We start from the raw sequence: 21,871 nt of genomic DNA, 5'->3' as shown, positions 1-21,871 counted from the left end.
GAAATGGATTCTATGAAAAATTGGCATTCATTGATTGTTTCATGAGTCTGAAAGTGGAAGCCAATGAATTAAAATTACATTCTAAATCTGTGAAATAAATCTGTGGCTTCTCCAGTTCTTTCAGACATCTGCATGTGGCCCTTGGGGAAGACTTGGTGACGAGAACAGGCTGTTAATGGTCCTGGTGAATGAGTCAGACCATCCCCAGCTCACAGGCTTACTTCTGGATGGGGGATGCTGTCTGAGACTCACTTTCCCGTTTTTGTGAATTTCCATCTGGCCAGAGGGCTCCTGTCCCCTTGTTCCTCTGCCTGCCATTTCTCGGGCTAACTGGACACCCTCTGCCATCAGCACCAGAGTGAATATAGTCCAGGAGCAGGGATGTTTCCAGCCCCTGATGCATCAGACAGCCTTCACCGTTATCCGCAGGCAGGACGGCAAGAACCAGCTCTACTGCCTGCCATCCCAGGGGTCCCTTTGAAAGCCTCTGTGATTGCTGGTGGTCAAGGTCAATTGTACAGATGTCTTTAAAAGTGTCTCACTAGTGACCAGAAAGTTACTTTGTCAAGATGACAGATGGGCTGTGAGCAGTTCCTCTGCCCTGCCTGTTCCCTGTGATGTCAGCTCCATTTACTTGTCAAGGTTAGGTATTTTTGTAGCTCCCCACAGCACGTGGACTTTCATGGGCAACCTGTGAAAAATCAACTCAGTGGCTTGCTGTTGACCCACAGGAATGAGAGGTCGATGAGGACCTGGTGCGTCCCGCTCACTGTGGGTAGAAGGTGCAGGCAGGAGATACCTGCTGACAAGAGGGTGACAGCCCTCCAAAGCTGGTCTTGAGAAGAAGTGGTTTGTCACCACCAAACGCCCTGGCAGGACACAGCCGGGGCCTAAGACATACACTCAGTTTCCATGTTTTGGATGTGTTCACTCTCCACTGCCCAGACAATCATCTACATGTACAATTAAAAGGCTCCTTGAGTTCGCGTTTGTTATGCTGTGGCGAGTCAGAAAAGGGGCTGCTGAAATAACATCTCCAGGTAGCCTTCCTTAACACCGAATCATGAGCTTTCCCATGGAAATGACTCCGATTTTATTGTTGCTTTTAACTCCTGAACCCTCACACCTTGCTTCCTCCAGTGCCCCTGCTGGCCTAAGCAGCAACTGCTCCCAAGACTGAGAAGCCTGGCTAATGCCTCTGATGATGCCCTCTGATGAAGATCCCACTGGTCATTGGGGTTGGACGCCCCATCTTCTTGCTAGTTCAAAAGAACTCACCAGAAAGGCATAAAAATATTCTTAGAATCTAACCCCCCCGTCCCTTTTTGATTTTTAGGGGAGGGGGTTAGAGAAAAAGCTAATTTATTACTTGTCATGTGCTGAAGGGTGCCCATAGTGTAAAATAGTCAAAGATGTTGGGAAAGGCAACTGGGCCACTTGTGCATGAGACTGTGTTCCTTTGCAGCCTCTGTTCCCCTTCACCCTGGGAAGTGGTGGCTTCTTCCCACGGTGGTAGTCTGTGGATGCTTTCTCTGCAGCCCCAACTTCATCCTACATCCCAGCTGTTTGGATCCCTTTTGATTTTGAGGAGAAAAAAGTAGACTCAGGAATTGTTGTTGTTGTTCAGTCTCCAAGTCATGTCTGACTCTTTGCAACCCCATGGACTGCAGCACGCCAGGCCTCCTTGTCCCTCACCATCTCCCGGAGTTTGCCCAAGTTCATGTCCATTAAATAAGTGACGCCATCCAGCCATCTCATCCTTGGATGAGAAGTGATGCCCTGCTCTGCTTCTGCCTTCAATCTTTCCCAGCATCAGGATCTTTTCCAGTGAGTCAGCTCTTGACATCAGGTGGCCAAAGTATTGGAACTTCAGCTTCAGCATCAGTCTTTCCAATGAATATCCAGGGTTTATTTCCTTTAAGATTGACTGGTTTGATCTCCTTGCTGCCCAAGGGACTTTCAGGAGTCTTCTCCAGCACTGTATTTTGAAGGCATCGATTCTTTGGCCCTCTGCCTTCTTTATGGTCCAACTCTCACATCTGTACGTGACTACCGGAAGGACCATAGCTTTGACTAGACAGACCTTTGTCAGCAAAGTGATGTCTTTCCTTTTTAATACACTATCTAAAATTTGTCATAGATTTATCATTTGACTTGGGAATGTGGACCACATAGAGGATGCTGACAATCACTCCTCTCAGGTCACATACCTGGCTCCTGTCCTCTGGTAGAAGAGGATGCAGTTGGTCCACCCTCTGATTTTCCAGTCTGCTTCTGGGGGCCTGAGTGGTGTCACAGAGGTTCAGTCACTGGCTGCTTTGTGCTCAGCCCATTCCAGTTACATTAATGTGCTGCTGCCAGCAGGTCCCTTGCTTATACGACGTACAGTCTAATAAAACCCAGGCAGTGCTACTTTCTGTGGGCTACTATTTTTATTTGGTGGTTATTTCTTTTGTCTTCTGCCTTCTCTAATGCTTTGGTTCTAGTTCAAAATATGATTAAACAGAATGAGGAGCTGTTTGACACTGCCCTGTTTTAAATCAGAGCTGTGCTTGAGTGGCTGGGACAGTCTAATGGCCTGTTTCTCTTTGTTCTGAGAGGTCCTTGAAAAGGTGCCCCCCACCCCCCACAAAAAAAGCCAGACCTAAATCTTTAAACGGCTTAGGACCCCCAAACAATCCCCCCAACAAACTAAAGCCCATTAAAATAGAATTGAAATGTTAGGTAAGTTAAATATAAAAAGGGCCTCCTTATTAATCCCCCGCTGCTTCTGCTGGCACGTGTCATATTTTCAAGGTACAGTATCAGGAGAACACTGTCATTTAGTGATGTATTAGGGCCATATATCATCAGAACATCGTCCTGGTAGAGGATCTGGGCACTAAAAGACACGATTCTGGCCAGACAGAACAACAGGGGGTCTTACTTCTTTCTCCAGCCCCTTGCACCCCCTCTGCCTTTTTCTTTAATCTCCCTCTGTTTTGTGTTGCAGAGAAGTGAATTTCTTCATGGGATATGACTTGTTGCAAAATAATCGGGGGGCCCCAGTGGACTTCATAAAGTCTTTTAAATGGCTGGGCTTCAAGGGCAGCTTTGTTCAAAGTTTGAGCTGTTAGCTGGGCCGGGGAAGGCCGCCTTTGCCAGGGTCCAGGTCTCTAGGGTAAAGGCTTGCCGAGCCTAGACTAGAGGCAGAAAGAATAACACTCTCAGATGGAGTGCAATGAATTGTGAGATATTTTGCAAGATGCTTTCACATTAAGTCTCCAACTATATTTTTGCAAGATGCTTTCATGTAAAGACTCCAAAAGTATGGCTGTGGGATGCTGCCAGCCTCCTGGGAGAGGAACACTCTGTCCCCGCGCCCCCAAATCACGAAAGATACCATAGGACTTGGAGGATTTTGGTCCAGGCTCTGGTCTGACTTGCAAATGACAGGGCACTCGGAGACTGACACTTGTTTTGACTTTTTAAGTCAGAGACTTAATCCACTTTTCCTAAGAGGCACTATTTTTACCTTTGTGTTCAAAACAGAATAATAAACTAAGGTTTGTAATGGTCTTAAAATGGGGAAGTGCTTAACAAAGGCACGCATTTAAATGTGTTGGCTGCAAGGAACATGAGATGGCTCATCTTAGCCTCTAAACCAGGCAAGCTGGTATAGCGATGAAATCACCGACTCTGATTTCAGCGAGTCCTGGGTTTGAATCTCTGCTGCAGCTATGTGAGGCTGGGTGAGCCTTTTAACCTCTCTGAATATACACAACTACATATAAAATGGATAACGAAGGAGAACCTATTGTGTAGCAGAGGGAACTCTACTCAATGCTCTGTGGTGAACTAAATGGGAAGGAAATTGATAATAGTGAATATATGTGTACGGATGACTGATTCACTTTGCTCTATAGCCAGAAACTAACACAACGTTGTAAAGTAGCTATATTCCAATAAAAACTAATAAAAAATAACCTCTCTGTGCCCCAGCTTTACCCATAAAATATGGGTAAATCAGTGCATTCTTTAGGTTTGTTGTGAGGGTTAAAAAGGACATAATACACAAAGCATGTTCAGCAGAGTCTAGCAAATAATAGATTTTCTATAAATGTCAGGCACTATTATTCTTAATAGTTCAGTAACCTGCCTGGAAAACTATTATTGCCACTTCATATAATTTCGTTAGAGATGGGTCAGCTCTGGCTTTTGATAGTGAAGGGATTTGCAAAAGTGGTCGGGGTTGGGGGGTTCAGAAAAATCTGGAAGTGCAACTTTACATTAACAACAAGGGCCATTGACACCCCTCACCTCTACTGACCTTGGATGTGTCCAGCCTCTTCTACTGACCTCACTCAGTTGGGAAAGAGAAGAGATGTTGGGAAACCATTCTCTTGGCTGGGAAGTTTGGTTCATTTTCCCTATTGAACACACTTTCTTCACCTTAAAAATGGTTGTGTTGGTGTTTTTTCAATGTTCATTGAGCTGAGAAACATGGCCTGGAGCCCTGGAGCCTCGTACTTGTACACTAAGGCTTTGGAGTGGACCAAATTGCCTTTTTTTTTAAATCCCTCTTAGCTCTCTTGGTGCAAGAGTTATGGAGAAGTCAGTTGCACTGTCAGTAACAAAGAACAAGCAAGTCCAAGCTTAATTAAAATAATAAATCATCGATCAAGTTTACTACTGCCATTGGCAACCACTGAGCTATCTCAGTCTCCCTCACCTTCCAATGATTCTTTTCTGAGAGATTAAGAACAGATTTCATCCAGAGGAGCCCGGCTGGAGCAGGTACAAACTTGTGTTGCCTTCTCTCGGAGGCTCATGCTAGCTTGCAGGATTTCCCTAGATTGTATGGAGAGGGAATCACTTCACTTTTTCAATGATCAAAACCAGGTATCAATGATACCTACCCCCCTGGGTCTTTTCTTTCAGTTTTGTCTGTATCTCTGCATTCTAAAACTGTAATTTTTGCAGTTAGGTCTGTTTATTTGAGTTTTGACTCGTCTCTTCTATGGCATCTTTCACAGGTTACCTTCTAACAGGGCAGGGAACATGACAGGAGACCTCACATGTCCGACCCAGGTGGCCTGTCTTTCCAGAAAATTTCCAGACTCGCTCAACTACATACTAATCTACTCCTAAACTCTCAACAGTCATGTAGGAGCTAACCTAATTTTAATATGATACACTCATAAAGTTTAATGCTGTGCTTTAGCAACTAACCTCCCTGGCTGGTCCCTTAATCCCAGTCTGGGAACCAGGCTTTGGTCCCAAGTTCACTGCTCGCTGGCTCTTTGAGGACCTGAGACACTTAACTTCATTCTGTGCCATTCGGCCGTCTGCAAAGCTTAGGAAACCTGTGAGGATTAATGAAATAATGTCTGCAGAGCTCTTTAGAAGAAAAGTGCTATGTAAACATGAAGTATTATTCTTCTGTTTATGAGACATTTTATAAGATTGCCTAGGAGAAATTGTGACTGGTGTACAAAAGTACCATAAAATTCCTTTTTGGTTCTTTTGGGGCTGGAATTGGGTTACAATGGGGCACTTCAAGGAAAAGTTGACCTCTTTTTAACTACATGTGTGTGAAGACTTGGAATTCCAAGGCGAATACATGCGCTGATGTTGGATCACCTTCTTTCTTGGGAAACTTGACAGAAGACATCTGTATCCCTCAAAAAAATTTCCTCTGTGAGCGATTTTAAGACTCTCTAATAGTGAAACACTATTGTGTGTGCACTTCAAACAAGTTCTCTAGTAAAGAGAATTTGATTAAGGATCAAAGTGTCTTATTTGTGCTCACCATCCATGATGGCTTTTGAGCCAAGGTGGAATTCTCTTCTGTAATTCTCACTAGGGGCCAGAAGTTACACTGCAGTGTTGTGTGATTCTGCTCATGTCTGGTGTCTTGTTTCCTCCAAGAGATTTCTGGAGCATGGAAAGGAAGCTTGCTATGTGCTCCCTCCCACAGCACTGGGTCTAGGGGCACATGGACCAAATCTTTGGTTTGGCTACTTTAGAACTTTGGTTTGGTCTACTTTAGAACTGCCACTCTTCTCCTTCTCCAAGTCACTGTCCTGAACATATATCCCCTGACTGGAGCTGATGACAGAGGGAATGCCTTAGTCAGAATCAACATGAGTCTTCAGTTCAGTTCAGTCTGTCAGTCGTGTCAGACTCGTGACCCCATGAATCGCAGCATGCCAGGCCTCCCTGTTCATCACCAAATCCCGGAGTTTACCCAAACTCATATCCATCGAGTCGGTGATGCCATCCAACCATCTCATCCTCTGCCCACAATCCCTCCCAGCATCAGGGTCTTTTCAAATGAGTCAACTCCTCGCATAAGGTGGCCAAAGTATTAGAGTTTCAGCTTCAACATCAGCCCTTCCAATGAACACCCAGGACTGATCTCCTTTAGGATGGACTGGTTGGATCTCCTTGCAGTCCAAGGGACTCTCAAGAGTCTTCTCCAACACCACAGTTCAAAAGCAATAATTCTTCTGTGCTCAGCTTTCTTCACAGTCCAACTCTCACATCCAAACATGACCACTGGAAAAACCATAGCCTTGGCTAGACAGACCTTTGTTGGCAAAGTAATGTCTCTGCTTTTTAATATGCTATCTAGGTTGGCCATAACTTTTCTTCCAAGGAGTAAGCGTCTTTTAATTTCATGGCTGCAATCACCATCTGCAGTGATTTTGGAGCCCCCCAAAAATTAAGTCTGACACCGTTTCCCCATCTATTTGCCATGAAGTGATGGTACCAGATGCCATGAGTCTAGCCCCACAGATACTTGTATTTTAATAGGGGATCCATCCCCTCCCTAAATAAGGCTACAGTGATGAAATGACAGAGAGTGTGTGCACAAATGCAGAGTAAGGGGTAGGGTAGTCTGGCAGGGACAGACTCCAGACTCCACCAAGAGCAGAGAACACTTAGTATCTGTGGGATAAGGCAGCCAATGGAAAGGGAGTCCTGAAAGCACGGCTTTGTATGTCCCCCTTCTCACCAGAGAGGCTGACTTGGAAACCAGTGTTTTTGTCTTTTGGTAGTCTTTAAGAAAGAGACTTCTACCTATTTATCCCCTCTAATGATATTATATTCAGAGTACATCATGAGAAACGCTGGGCTGGAAGAAGCACAAACTGGAATCAAGATTGCTGGGAGAAATATCTGGACCTCAGATATGCAGATGACTCCACCCTTATGGCAGAAAGTGAAGAGGAACTAAAAAGCCTCTTGATGAAAGTGAAAGAGGAGAGTGAAAAAGTTGGCTTAAAGCTCAACATTCAGAAAACTAAGATCATGGCATCTGGTCCCATCACTTCATGGGGGAATAGATGGGAAACAGCGGAAACAGTGTCAGATTATTTTTTGGGTCTCCAAAATCACTGCAGACGATGATTGCAGCCATGAAATTAAAAGACGCTTACTCCTTGGAAGGAAAGTTATGACCAACCTAGATAGCACATTAAAAAGCAGAGACATTACTTTGCCGACAAATGTCTGTCTAGTCAAGGCTATGGTTTTTCCGGTGGTCATGTATGGATGTGAGAGTTCGACTGTGAAGAAAGCTGAGCACCGAAAAATTGATGCTTTTGAATTGTGGTACTGGAGAAGACTCTTGAGAGTCCCTTGGACTGCAAGGAGATCCAACTAGTCCATCCTAAAGGAGATCAGTCCTGGGTGTTCATTGGGCTGATGTTGAAGCTGAAACTCTAATACTTTGGCCACCTTATGCGAGGAGTTGACTCATTGGAAAAGACCCTGATGCTGGGAGGTATTGTGGGCAGGAGGAGAAGGGGATGACAGAGGATGAGATGGTTGAATGGCATCACCGACTCGATGGATATGAGTTTGGGTAAACTCCGGGATTTGGTGATGGACAGGGAGGCCTGGTGTGCTGTGATTCATGGGGTCGCGAGTCTGACACGACTGAGAGACTGAACTGAACTGAACTGAACTGAATGATACTACCTGGCCCATGTGCCTTATTGACATATTTTGTTGTTCATTTGGGGCAGAAAAAAATATTACAACTTCACAGCCTTTCTGATTTTCTGAAAAAGGATCTGGCACTTAGAATTTGTGAGTTCGCCAGATGACAGCTGTTTACCTCCAAGGCAGGCTTTGCTTTCGTAAAAGACAAGAATGGAGGGAAAAATCACACCATCTTCTAGATGGCCTGCCACCTTCCTAATATAGCTAATCACAGGGAGAATCAAGAGGCAAGGCACCCAGTATTTTCATTTTCCTTCTTATTTCAAGAAATGTGTGTTGCCATTTCATAGTCTAGAAATACAGCATCTGCCAGCTGACATTTCTCCCTGATCACTCTATCACATCAGCTGCTGTGTTTTCTTCTCCAGATTTTTATTTCATTTTTATTTTTAAATATAAATGAAAGGTCAGGTAATACTTTCCATAGTCCATAATAGGATTGGGACTGGAAGAATCAGAAAAAAAAAAAAAAATCTTCAAGACGTTGGCTTGAAAAAAAAAAAAAAGTATCTCAAAAACATTTTTTTTTCTCGTTGAGAAAAGCAAACAGGAAATTCTCACAATGGCGGTTTGCTATCTTCTCTAACCCCCTCTTTCCCCACCCAGCCCAAATCAGTGAGAGATGATTTCCCTTCACATCAGACACTGAAAAATGCTCTGGAGTCACTGGCAGGTCTCCTGGCCACATTTCTAAGCCCAGGGATCTCTGTGCTGCCATCTAGTGGCAAATCTTAGACACAGCAAGCTGGCTCCTGGAGTCCTGTTTGAAGTTGGCTGTGGCCAGAGCTGTGGTTTGGCTTGCATCCTTATAGAGCTTTGTTGCCAGCCATGTAATTTTTTTTTCCTTTTTACTCCTTTTGCCCTCTTTAATGTTTGTTTGTTGGCACTTCATTTCATGAGCCTCCAGAGGCTGTGTTTTGAGTTTTGATATATTTGGTCTTTCCAAAAGAAGGCTTTAATGCAAACAGATGCCTTTGACAACAGGTAAATGACAGGCTTGCTGATCCTAGAAAGTGGAAAACATGGGGAGACAGAGACTGAGAATGAAAAATGTGATGGGGTTTATTATCCTTAGGCATGGACTAGGTTGGGTTTTTTAGAATCTTCTGACATTTTCCTCCAGTGCATTTTTACCACCATTTCTGTGGCATAGATTTGGAAAGACTCAAATGCAAGCTGAAATCTTGGGGAAGATTTGCTTGGAGATATGAGCCTAGCCATCAGCAGTGTGATAGGCACAGATAACCATCCATGTCCAAAATAGTGCATATTTCTTTGTTACCAGAAACAAGTCAGTGTTTGTGGACCGTCTCATGGTTGGTGATAACACAGCACCTTGGAGTTATTCAGCTCTTGTCAGAGTGCTCACTTCATGTTTGTGGAACCACAGGCAAGGCACCAGTCTTCCCTGGGGCCTTGGAACTGTGATGTTCTTCAGTTCTTATCAGTATCCCGAATGCCCGGGAAATAGCTGGTACAGCGTTTAAGTGCATGCCTTCAAACAGGTAGTGCATCATGTTTGGATCTTCTCAAAGTCATTTTAACGGCTCACCTTTCCGGATAAAACCGAAGATACAAATGCTCACCACACTTTCATTAGCATAAGTGCTAACATAGTGCTTCTCTCCAATCCCCTGGGAGTTGCAGAGCCTCTCGAGACTCTCCCAGGGTCTAATTCTAAAATGAATCCAGACTGTCATCTCCTCCCTTTTTGAATGAGCAGAACCCCTGAGAGTCCCAGAACTCCACACTCTCCAACTCACCCATCACCTCTCCCCTACAGTGAGGTACATGGAGCTTGGGGATGGGTGGCCCCCGCCATCCCAACAGCTCTATTTCTACATGTTTGTTGTCTCAGTACTCTGATGGCTTTGCAAGGTCACTGAAGCATGGAAATGATGAACCCACCCCAACCAATGTTTCATACGATGTTACAGAAAAACCTGAACGAACTTTTGGGCCAAACCAATATTCCAGATCTGCCTCTTGTGGGGCTGGGGCAAATTGACTAACTCTGGTTCCTCATCTGTAGAATGGGGATGATGTGGATTTTTCTGTGAAATAATGCACATGCAACTCTTAGCACAGAGCCTGATACATGGGAAGTGTTCAGTAAGCATGAATCAGTATCAGAAAGCTTTTCTTGAATGAAAAAATGAACTGAATGAGCCGTGATCTTGAGTAAGAGCAGAGGACACTTGGTGCACGTGTGATGAGGTGGCCAGTGGAGAGGGAGTCTTCAAGGTATGGCTTTGTGTGTGTACCCCTTCTTACCAGAGCAGCTAGTTTGTGAAGACCGGTGTTTTTGTCCCTTGGCAAAATCAGGGAAAGCAAAGTGAGTGGTCTTAATTAACCTGTGCTTGAATTTACTCTATAGCTGCTGGACTCAATTAAGGGGATGGAGGAATCAGCCTTTCACCAGTGATTCTCTGAAGTTTTTCTTTGTTTCTTGGAGGGCCTGGGAATCTGAGCTTGTGCTTCACATCTATGCAACCAGACATCAGGGAAATGATCAGATCTGGCAGCTCTGTACCAACATGACCCTTGGTAGAAAATAAAAAAAAAAACTCCCCTGTGTTATCAGAAGTGGGGAAAAACTCACTAAATCTACAGCTAAGGTTTAGGTTTGTTCTCTCTGTGTGTCTGTGTACACAAAAAATTCCAGATGTGAATCTACAAACCATCTGGTTGAAATAACTTTTGTGCTGAACTGTAATTACAAGCTATTTATTATGGATCTTAGATCTATGGTTTTTGACTGCCTGCTGGGTTTCTAATTTAGCAGAGTTCTGACATGTAAGAGTGTGTGTCTTCCTGTTCATTAGATCCCAAATTTTGACTTCACATCCACTCTGACTACCCTTAGAATTTTTAATTCCTTGGGTCTAAGGAGTTTTCCTTTCAGAGAGGAGATGAACTTGGGGGTGACTTTTCCTTAAGGCTACAGCCAGGTTTGCTGAATGCATAAAGCCGATTTAACAGATGCTCTGAGGTAATGCCCCGGGTGGGGACATCTGGTATCGAAACTATGGTTTTGTGTAACCGCTCTTTGTGAAACTAAGTCAATGTTCATCATGCCAAGCAGCATATATACCTGATCGATGTTCTCAATTACTTTGGTGGTGGCTAAAGGGCACTGTAATATATTTTTTTTAATATACTCCTTTAATTTGAATGGTGACCATAACTATGTATTACATTTGTATTAAGAAGAAAGTATGAACATAAATCATAGGGCTGAGACTGACAGTGAGTCATGATGCCACCTTTATTATGAAGGAGAGGGTGAGGAAAGGAGCTTTGCCCAGCTGGGAGCCAGGATACCTGGGTTCAAGTTGGAGTCAGCCGTTCACTCTGGGACTGTGGACAGCTCCTGAGCCCACCTGGGCTCACAGGCAGGAAGAACACTCCTCTCATAGCAGTGGTTCTCAGCCTGGGCTACATGCTGGAATTATCTGGGGAGCCTGGTCCTGAGAAAAATCAGATCTGAGCTTCAGGGGCTGAGAGACAGTGCCAGGCTTTGTGAAGAACTGCACACGGTTCTGATTAACAGCCCAGGGTGAGCATCACTGCCCCGTAGTGTTTTAAGGAGTTGGTGAGATTCTCTATGAGAACCCTTATCACGTAACAGATGCCAAAAATGGGGAAAGAAAAGGAGACTGGGTTACTCTGCTTAACCACACCTTCCGATCAGACACCAATAACCAATAAACGAGATAACTCGAAGTCTGTCTACCAGCCTTGCAAGAATGGGTACAATGGCTGAAGACTGATGCTCACTCTTTTTTTTTTTTTTTTTGATGCTCACTCTTTCAGTGGCCAGGCAGATCCTGGGATGACCCCATCAGAGTGTTTACCATTGGCCTTGGAAATGATGGTCATTTTCTGTGCGTGACATCCAGTGGGAATGTTTGAGCAACATTGGTTGGGGTGGGCTCATTATTCCTATGCTTCAGTGGCCTTGCAAAGCCATCAGGGTACTGAGACAACAAACATGTAGAAATAGAGCTGTTGGGTTGGCGGGGGCCACCCATCCCCAAGCTCCATGTACCTCACTGTAGGGGAGAGGTGATGGGTGAGTTGGAGAGTGTGGAGTTCTGGGACTCTCAGGGGTTCTGCTCATTCAAAAAGGGAGGAGATGACAGTCTGGATTCATTTTAGAATTAGACCCTGGGAGTGTCTCGAGAGGCTCTGCAACTCCCAGGGGATTGGAGAGAAGCACTATGTTAGCACTTATGCTAATGAAAGTGTGGTGAGCATTTGTATCTTCGGTTTTATCCGGAAAGGTTAGCCGTTAAAATGACTTTGAGAAGATCCAAACATGATGCATTACCTGTTTGTAGAACAAGATGCATGTGAACCAAAAACACTATGTCACAACACTTCAGCAAGATTGGGACTGTAGCAAGTGTCTGCTAAATGCTAGGTGCATTTAGCAGACACTTGTTTTTATCTTAGCACTGATTTAGAGCTGGAATTTGGTGCATAGGCTGAACTTGGGCTCCCAGCCCCCAACATACCATCCCCCCGCCACTCTCTCTCTCTCTCTAACACACACACACTGACACTCAAACACTTACAGACACTCCTTACATCTCTCCTTGGTGCTAGAATAGAACTGGAGAGATCTTCTTTAGTCTCTTGACTTTGAAGACTACTGGGTACACTTGTGAATCTTCCCAAGGTCTTTGTCAGGGCTGAGTCTCCTGCACATGTCTCCTGCACATGTTCCGGGAGTGTTCATCATGAGGTAAGAGAGCTGGTCAGTTGCTCCTCTCTAGTCTGTCCCCAAATCAGGCGACGAACATGGTCATTCCAGCCTTAACTCAGGGTAGGAGGTGGGCCTTGTGTACGTTTGTGAGCTCAATTTTGAAATCCACCCCTACCACTGCAAAGTTAGTCATAGAGCTACTCAGAACAGCTATTTTCCTGTGCATAAATGAGAGAGTGATAATATTTATCTCCCAGGAATTTAATAAGAATGAAAGCCACAACACTCAGCATTTAGTAGACATTTTTCCAGTCCCAGTCTTGTTGAAGTGTTGTGACATAGTATTTTTGGTTCATGTGCATCTTATTCTGCAAACAGGTAATGCATCATGTTTGGATCTTCTCAAAGTCATTTTAACAGCTAACCTTTCTGGATAAAACCAAAGATGCAAATACTCACCACACTTTCATTAGCATAAGTGCTAATATAGTACAGCTGTCCCACAGCTATAAAACACTGACGCCTGTGTCTCTGCTTGGCATGGGGAATATTATTTTTTCTCTTACTGAGCCGATTCAATACTCAACTTTGTCATTATTTGAGTTGGAACTTTAGATTGCTGCATTTTAATGCACTCTGCTATTAAGGATAGTTGGACGGCTGTGTGCAAATATTTTTGTTCTCACAATGCAGTCCTGGCCCAGGTAGCCCAATGGGCAAAATATGATTTACACAAATATTATCATTTCTATAGTATGTACCAGAAAGAAATGGTAGAGCAAAAGAAAGCTTCTCTCTCTTGGAGTTTGGTTATCTATGTTAAATTGGCTGGTCAAGAAGGGACTATCCACCCTGTTCATCTGCCTCTAACCTCAGTCTGTTCCTGGATGGATATACCTGCTCCAGAAAGAGCAAAATCTCATTGGCTATCACAGAGTTGTCTCGTGAAGATGAAGGCAAGATAGGAGGAGAGAAGCTGGGAAAGGCTCAATTGTGTGCTAGGATTCTGGGGATTCTGTTTGAAGCTGATTTCAAATGTGTCTTTTTTTTTTTTTTTTTTGCCTAGAACAAGGAAGTGACCTGTAAGAGAGAGAAGTGCCCAGTGTTGTCCAGAGACTGTGCCTTGGCCATCAAGCAGAGGGGAGCCTGTTGCGAGCGGTGCAAAGGTGATTTATGTCTTGGCTGCCTTTTTATGGCTGTTCCTGCAGGCGTTTTTATTTCTTTCTCTCACCTTTCTATTCACTCAGCTTTTGGCTGGGATGCAATGGGGTGTCAGGAGGGAAGCGAGTGAGTGTTGGGGGGCTGGTGGTAAGGAGGAATCTCCTAGTGGGGGATGAAAGCATAGAGAGCATCTGCATCGTTGGCTTATTTTCTGAGGCAAGTTGTTAAAATGTCCTAGAAGAGATGTAAACATGATGCCCCTGCATGTTGGTACACACACACGCAAGCCTGTTTTGTCAAGAAGTTTCAACACTCGGTTTTTCCAGGCTTTAGCTTGCCCTGCCCACCTCTGCCAAAGAAGTCTTTAAGACCAGTTTGTATCATAATAGTTTTTTCTTCTGAATTAAGCTGAAGTTCTTCCCTTTGTCTTTGAAACATCCTTAAAATATTATTATTCCACGCCCGCCCCCTCCCCCCCCCCCGCCCCGTCTCCTGTGACTCGCCAGCATGCCCATCTCTCTAGGACCTGTTCTTCCAGCCTTGCTTCTGCCTTCACTCAGGTCTTTCCTCCCAACCTGCCCAGATGCTGCCTGTGCTCAAGGTCCCCCAGCCCTCATCCATCTCATCATAGCTAAGTTTTCATGGCATCAGAAGGCCACACAGACATTTCAGTGATGTGCCTTTTCTCCTTTGTTGTCTCATTTGTGTTTAGTAGGTTGTCAGTTCCTCAGGACAGGAGCCAGGTCCTGCTCTGATGATGCCTAGTGTATGTAGTATGGTCCTGCAGACATCAAAATGAGCACAGTGCTTCAGGATGTGGCTCTGGAGTCACACTGCCAAGTCCAGATCCAGCAGTCCTGGGTTGCAGAAAGATTTCTCATCCCCCAGAGATGCATCCTGGGTTGCAAAGTGTTCCCCAAAAGTTAACATCCACTAGGAACCCCAGAATGTGACCTTAATTGGAAATAGGATCTTTGGAGATATAATTAGTTAAGGTCATGCTGAATTAGGGGTGGCTCCAAATATATTATGCCTGGGGTCTTTATATGAAGAGAAGACAGTGACACATAGAGGAGGTGACCATGTAATGAGAAAAGCAGGTATGAATGCCTGGGCTGTGTTGCTGAGATTCACATTATTCACTTGCTCTGGGGAGAGAAGCTTAGCATCTGTCTTTTTTAAAAGATCCTGGGGGATTTAATATGCAGCCTGGCTGGGGACATCTGAAAGAGATCTTGATCGGGTGATTTCTACCCTCACAGAAGAGAATGCATTTTTGGAGCAGCAAGAGAGGGGCCCCTTCTGTAGAGCTCTCAAAAGCAGTTCTCTAGAAACCAGGTAAACTAAAGCACCATTTCCAGTGACAACCCCCAAGTCTCTATACTCAAATAAGAGTTTGAACTTTTCAACACACACTATTATATGAAGCCCACATGTCAAGAATTAATGCCCAATTGTTTGTGAGTGACTATAATTATAAGAGTAAACTATAATGTTTAAGGCTATAAATAAATATATGAGGCAGAGCTTGGAGTTGTGTTGCCACAAGTCAAGGAATGTCTCTGGCTACCAAGAGTTGGGAAAAGCCCAGGGGGATTCTTCCCCAGAACCTTCAGATGGAGCCTGGTCCTGCCAACACCTTCATTTGGAAACTTCTAGTCTCCGCAACTGTGAGAGAATACATTTCTGTTGTCCTAAGCTCCTAAGCTTGTGATAATTTGTCACAGCAGCCTGAGAAACTAATACCTCAAAGTTTCCACTTGAGCAAGTAGAGACGTGGAGCCTCTTTCTTCCGCATTCCCTCACCTGTTAAACGAAGATAGCAGTTGAGTTGGAGAGGTAGCTAATGGTGAGAAACCAAGTGTTTAGCACAGTGCCTGGCATGTAACCTTTTCTCAGTTAGTATAAATATAGTGGTACTCTATAAATACCTAATAGACTTGTCTATAACTGTGTTTTCTGAAGCCTTTTGGAGTAGGAGTAGTCAGTCATTTACTTCTCATCTCTTTCCTACGGAGTTGGGAGTCAGATGTTTTACTCATGTGACTTCGGAGAGCTATGGATACAAGACTTGAAATAGTAATTTCTTAGGAATCTCCCAAGCTGATGGTCAGATAAAGTAGTTACAATTAAGAATACATTGCTGAATTAATGTGTGTCTAACTTACTGTTGATTCACCTTAAAGAACCTCTTCCATTTCATTCTCTATTTTTTAACTGCTGATTTGCCAGCTTCATCTTCCAAGGCAGCCTCGCCAGTGAGAGATGAATTGGATGCTACAGGGTGGAAGCAGAATGTGTGAAGGGACCATGCCCAAGGCTTTCATTTTGTTTCCTGTTATCATGGTACAGGGGGCACTTTGGGTTGCTCTACTGTGTAACCTCCTTTCCTTTTTGTCCTGCTGTTTCCTTTATCATCATTCTTTCTTCCAATCATCCTGATCTTCCAAGGGAGAGGGATACTTTTCCTGAATATTCATTTTTCTCTTAAGATAAGGCTCTTCAAATGGAACTGGACCCAAGAATAGACCATTGAATTCAGTGTCCTGAGTTCTCCATTAAAAAAAATTAATTTATTTATTTGGCTGTGCCGGGTCTTAGTTGTGGCATGAAGAATCTTTTTTTAGTTGCAGCATGTGGGGTCTAGGTCTCTGGCCAGGGATTAAACCCAGGGCACAGAGTCTTAGCCACTGGACAGCCAGGGAAGTCCTCTGAGTTCTCATTCTGATAGCAAAGTCAAGGCCTTCTGGGGAGGTCAAAATCCCCAGCCTGCCTCAAGACGGACCTTCCTGATAGAAACTCCTGAGTAGATCTGACCTCTCAGGCTCTAGAGGGGGTTCTTAAAGATGCCTCCTTTGTTTTCTCAATTTTTACTCCATAATACATTGTTTGTCTCCTGGGTTTTAAGAAACACAGTTGTATTTGCTCTTAGCTACTGGTTTATTTATATTTTTCTGATTAGAATAGTTACATATGCTCACAGAAGAAGCTTTTAAAAATAGGCTCAACTGTGGAAAAGCAGAAAATAAATTACTCATAATCTTACCACCCAGAAGTAATAAATAATTGTTGATATTGATATATTTTTCCTATATTTTTACCCACGTAAAAGTGTTTACCTAGCTGATGTCTTGGGCGTCCTTGGTGGCTCAGTGGGTAAAGACTCCACCTTTAGTGGATTCTTCAATTAGACATAGGAAATGCAGGTTCAATCCCTAGGTCAGGAAAGATCCCCTTGGAGGAGGGCATGGCAACCCACTCCAGTATTCTTGTCTAGAGAATCCCACGGACAGAGGAGACTGATGGGCTATAGTCCATGGGGTCACAAAGAGCTGGATACAACTGAAGAGACTAAACGCACACACAATTGGTATCTTACCATCGAATGGTATTATTTCTGCTTTATGTTCTTCTCCCACTTAACATCAGGGGAGGAGGGAATAAAGTATTTTCTATAAAACTGAATCTTCTAAGAAATAACAGCTGTTACCAGTTTATTGTCTTTCCCAGACCTTTTTCGGTTTATTACATATGCAAACATTTACATATATATCTCATCTTGTATATGTGGTTTTATTTTACATGTTGTTGTTCAGTCCCTCAGTTGTGTCCGAACCTTTGTGACCCCATGGACTGCAGAATGCCAGGCTTCCCTGTCCTTTATCATCTCCCGGAGTCTGCTCAAACTCATGTCCATTGAGTCAGTGATGCCATCCAATCATCCCATCTTCTGTTGCCCCTTTCTCTTTTCTTCAGTCTTTCCCAGCATCAAGGCTTTTCCAATGAATCGGTTCTTTTGCATCAGATGGCCAAAGTATTGGAGATTCAGATTCAGCATCAGTCCTTCCATGAATATTCAGGATTGATTTCCTTTAGGATTGACTGGTTTGATTTCCTTGCTGTCCAAGGGACTCTCAAGAGTCTTCTCCAGTACCACAGCTCAAAAGCATCAGTTCTTCAGTGTTCAGCTTTCTTTGTGGTCTGACTCTCACATCCATACATGACTACTGGAAAAACCGTAGCTTTGACTATACAGACCTTTGTTGGCAAAGTAGAGCCTCTGCTTTTTAATACGCTATCTAGGTTTGTCATAGATTTTCTTCTAAGGAACAAGAGTCTTTTAATTTCATGGTTGCAGTCAAGGTCCACAGTGATTTTGGAACCACAGTAATTTTGAAGAAAATAAACTGTTTCCATTGTTTCCCCATCTATTTGCCATGAAGTAATGGGACCGGATGCCATGATCTTTGTTTTTTGAATGTTGAGTTTTAAGCCAGCTTTTTTACTCTCCTCTTTCACCATCATCAAGGGGCTCTTTAGTTCCTCTTTGCTCTGTCATAAGGGTGGTGTCATCTGCATATCTGAGATTATTGATATTTCTCCAGGCAATCTTGATTCCAGTTTGTGCTTCTTCCAGTCCTGGATTTCACATAATGTATTTTGCATATAAGTTAAATAAGCAGGGTGACAATATACAGCCTTGATGTACTCCTTTCCCAACCAGTTCATTGTTTATATACAATTCTAACTGTTGCTTCTTGACTTGCATACAGATTTCTCAGGAAACAGGTAAGGTGGTCTGGTATTCTCATCTCTTAAAGAATTTTCTACAGAATTTGTTGCAATCCTCACAAAGGCTTTAGTGTAGTCAGTGAAGCAGAGGTAAATGTTTTTCTGGAATTCTCTTGCTTTTTCTATGATCCAACAGATGTTGACAATTTCATCTCTGGTTCTTCCTCTGCCTTTTCTAAATCCAGCTTGTACATCTGGAAGTTCTCGGTTCACATACTGTTGGAGCCTAGCTTGGAGGATTTTGAGCATAAATTTTTACATAAATGAAATTAAATAGTGCTTATTCTTTTGCTATTTGCTTTGTGAAAATACCTCTACAGCTGTTTTTTGCTTTAAAATCTTGCCCATATAGCCACATTACCCCTATACTGCCCATGTAACCAATTATTTACTTGACATTGTGACATGCACACTCCTGTCCCAAGTTTTTCCTGTTCTGGATTTCTCCCATATTATAATGGGACTTTTTTCTCCCTTTCTCTAGTTTTGTGAGAAATGGTATCAAGCTCCTTTTAAAGAACCTAGCTGAGGGTGAGATATTACTTTTATGTTTTTTTCAATGATGTGTAGAAAGCACTGACAGTTGTCAACAAATCAAGACTTGAATGATGCTACTTTTGCAAAATCTTACCCCAGGCTGATGAACTGTAATTATAGGATCAACTGAATTTAGAATATAGGCTAGATGAAGAAAGGGGGGCTATTTTACATGTCTCTTATTGCTTCTTCTTTTTTTTCTTGTTTTATTTATTATTTATTTATTTATTTTAATTGGAGGCTAATTACTTTACAATATTGTGGTGGTTTTTGCCATACATTGACATGAATCAGCCATGGGTGTACATGTGTTCCCCATGCTGAACTCCCCTCCCATCTCCCTCCCCATCCCATCCCTCTGGGTCATCCCAGTGTACCGGCCCTGAGCACCCTGTCTCATGCATTGAACCTGGACTGGTGATCTGTTTTACATATGATAATATACATGATTCAGTGCTATTCTCTCAAATCATCCCACCCACGCCTTCTCCCACAGAGTCTAAAAGTCTGTTCTTTACATCTGTGTCTCTTTTGCTGTCTTGCATATAGGGTCATCATTACCATCTTTCTAAATTCCATGTATAAGTGTTAATATACTGTATTGGTGTTTTTCTAACTTATTGCACTCTGTATAATAGGCTCCAGTTTCATCCACCTCTTTAGAACTGATTCAAATGCATTCTGTTTGATGGCTGAGTAATATTTCATTGTGATAGCTTTCCTATCCGTTCATCTGCTGATGGGCATCTAGGTTGCTTCCATGTCCTGACTATTACAAACAGTGCTGCGATGAACATTGGGGTGCACGTTTCTCTTTCAGATCTGGTTTCTTTGGTATGTATGCCCAGCAGTGGGATTGCTGGGTCATATGACAGTTCTATTTCCAGTTTTTTAAGGAATCTCCATACTATTCTCCATAGTGGCTGAACTAGTTTGCATTCCCACCAACAGTGAAAGAGGGTTCCCTTTTCTCCACACCCTCTCCAGCATTTATTGCTTGTAGACTTTTGGATAGCAGCCATCCTGACCAGCATGAGATGGTACCTCATTGTGGTTTTGATTTGCATTTCTCTGATGGTGATGTTGAGCATCTTTTCATGTGTTTGTTAGCCATCTGTATGTCTTCTTTGGAGAAATGTCTGTTTAGTTCTTTGGCCAATTTTTTGGTTGGGTCATTTATTTTTCTGGAATTGAGCTAGAGGAGCTGCCTGTATATTTTTGAGATTAATTCTTTGTCAGTTGCTTCATTTGCTATTATTTTCTCCCATTCTGAAGGCTGTCTTTTCACCTTGCTGTGGTTTCCTTCATTGTGCAAAAGCTTTTTAAGTTTAATTAGGTCCCATTTGTTTATTTTTTCTTTTATTTCCATTACTCTGGGAGGTGAATCATAGAGGATCCAGCTGTGATTTATGTCAGAGAGTGTTTTGCCTATGTTTCCCCCGAGGATTTTTATAGTTTCTGGTCTTATGTTTAGATCTTTAATCCATTTTGAGTTTATTTTTGTGTATGGTGTTAGAAAGTGTTCTAGTTTCATTCTTTTACAAGTGGTTGACCAGTTTTCCCAGCACCACTTGTTAAAGAGATTGTCTTTTCTCCATTGTATATTCTTGCCTCCTTTGTCAAAGATAAGGTGTCCACAGGTGCATGGATTTATCTCTGGGCTTTCCATTTAGTTTCACTGGTCTATTTTTCTGTCTTTGTGCCAGTACCATACTGTCTTGATGACTGTAGCTTTGTAGTATATAGTATAGTCTGAAGTCAGGCAGGTTGATTCCTCCAGTTCCAATCTTCTTTCTCAAGATTGCCTTGGCTCTTTGAGGTTTTTTGTATTTCCATGCAAATTGTGAGATTATTTGTTCTAGTTCTCTGAAAAATACATTTGGTAGCTTGATAGGGATTGCAATGAATCTATAGATTGCTTTGGGTAGTATACTCATTTTCACTATATTGATTCTACTGATCCATGAACATGGTATATTTCTCCATCTATTTGTGTCATCTTTGATTTCTTTCATCAGTGTTTTATAGTTTTCTATATATAGGCCTTTTATTTCTTTAGGTAGATTTATTCCTAAGTATTTTATTCTTTTCATCACAATGGTGATTGGAATTATTTCCTTAATTTCTCTTTCTGTTTTCTCATTGTTCCGTTCAGTTCAGTTCAGTCTCTCAGTCGTGTCTGACTCTTTGAACCCCATGAACCATGGCATGCCAGGCCTCCCTGTCCATCACCAACTCCCGGAGTCTACACAAACCCATATCCATCGAGTTGGTGGTGCAACCCAGCCATCTCATCCTCTGTCATCCTCTTCTCCTCCAGTGCCCAATCCCTCCCAGCATCAGGGTCTTTTCAAATGAGTCAGCTCTTCACATGAGGTGGCCAAAGTATTGGAGTTTCAGCTTCAACATTAGTCCTTCCAATGAACACCCAGGACTGATCTCCTTTAGGATGGACTGGTTGGATCTCCTTGCAGTCCAAGGGACTCTCAAGAGTCTTCTACAACACCACAGTTCAAAAGCAACAATTCTTCTGTGCTCAGCTTTCTTTATAGTCCAACGCTGACATCCATACATGACCACTGGAAAAACCATAGCCTTGACTAGATGGACCTTTGTTGGCAAAGTAATGTCTCTGCTTTTTATATGCTGTGTAGGTTGATCATAACTTTCCAGGCCCCCAAAATAAAGTCAGCCACTGTTTCCACTGTTTCCCCATCTGTTTGCCATGAAGTGATGGGACCAGATGCCATGATCTTAGTTTTCTGAATGTTGAGCTTTAAGCCAACTTTTTCATTCTCCTCTTTCACTTTCATCAAGAGAGTCTTTAGTTCCTCTTCATTTTCTGCCATAAGGGTGGTGTCATCTGCATATCTGAGGTTACTGATATTTCTCCCAGCA

The 21,871-nt window shown here is 43.0% G+C and overlaps 1 protein-coding gene across 1 annotated transcript in view; it reads left to right on the top strand.

Annotated features, from left to right (window-relative positions):
- BMPER (BMP binding endothelial regulator) overlaps positions 1-21,871 on the top strand; it is a 252,218-nt gene that overhangs the window by 21,809 nt on the left and 208,538 nt on the right. The window contains exon 3 of the mRNA XM_065938888.1: positions 13,770-13,869. Coding sequence (XP_065794960.1) covers positions 13,770-13,869 — 100 coding nt within the window. The remainder of the gene's footprint in view (positions 1-13,769; positions 13,870-21,871) is intronic.

Source organism: Muntiacus reevesi, chromosome 6 (genome assembly GCF_963930625.1).
Source record: "Muntiacus reevesi chromosome 6, mMunRee1.1, whole genome shotgun sequence".
NCBI lineage: Eukaryota > Metazoa > Chordata > Mammalia > Artiodactyla > Cervidae > Muntiacus > Muntiacus reevesi.
This window is presented reverse-complemented; position numbering and strand designations above follow the sequence as displayed.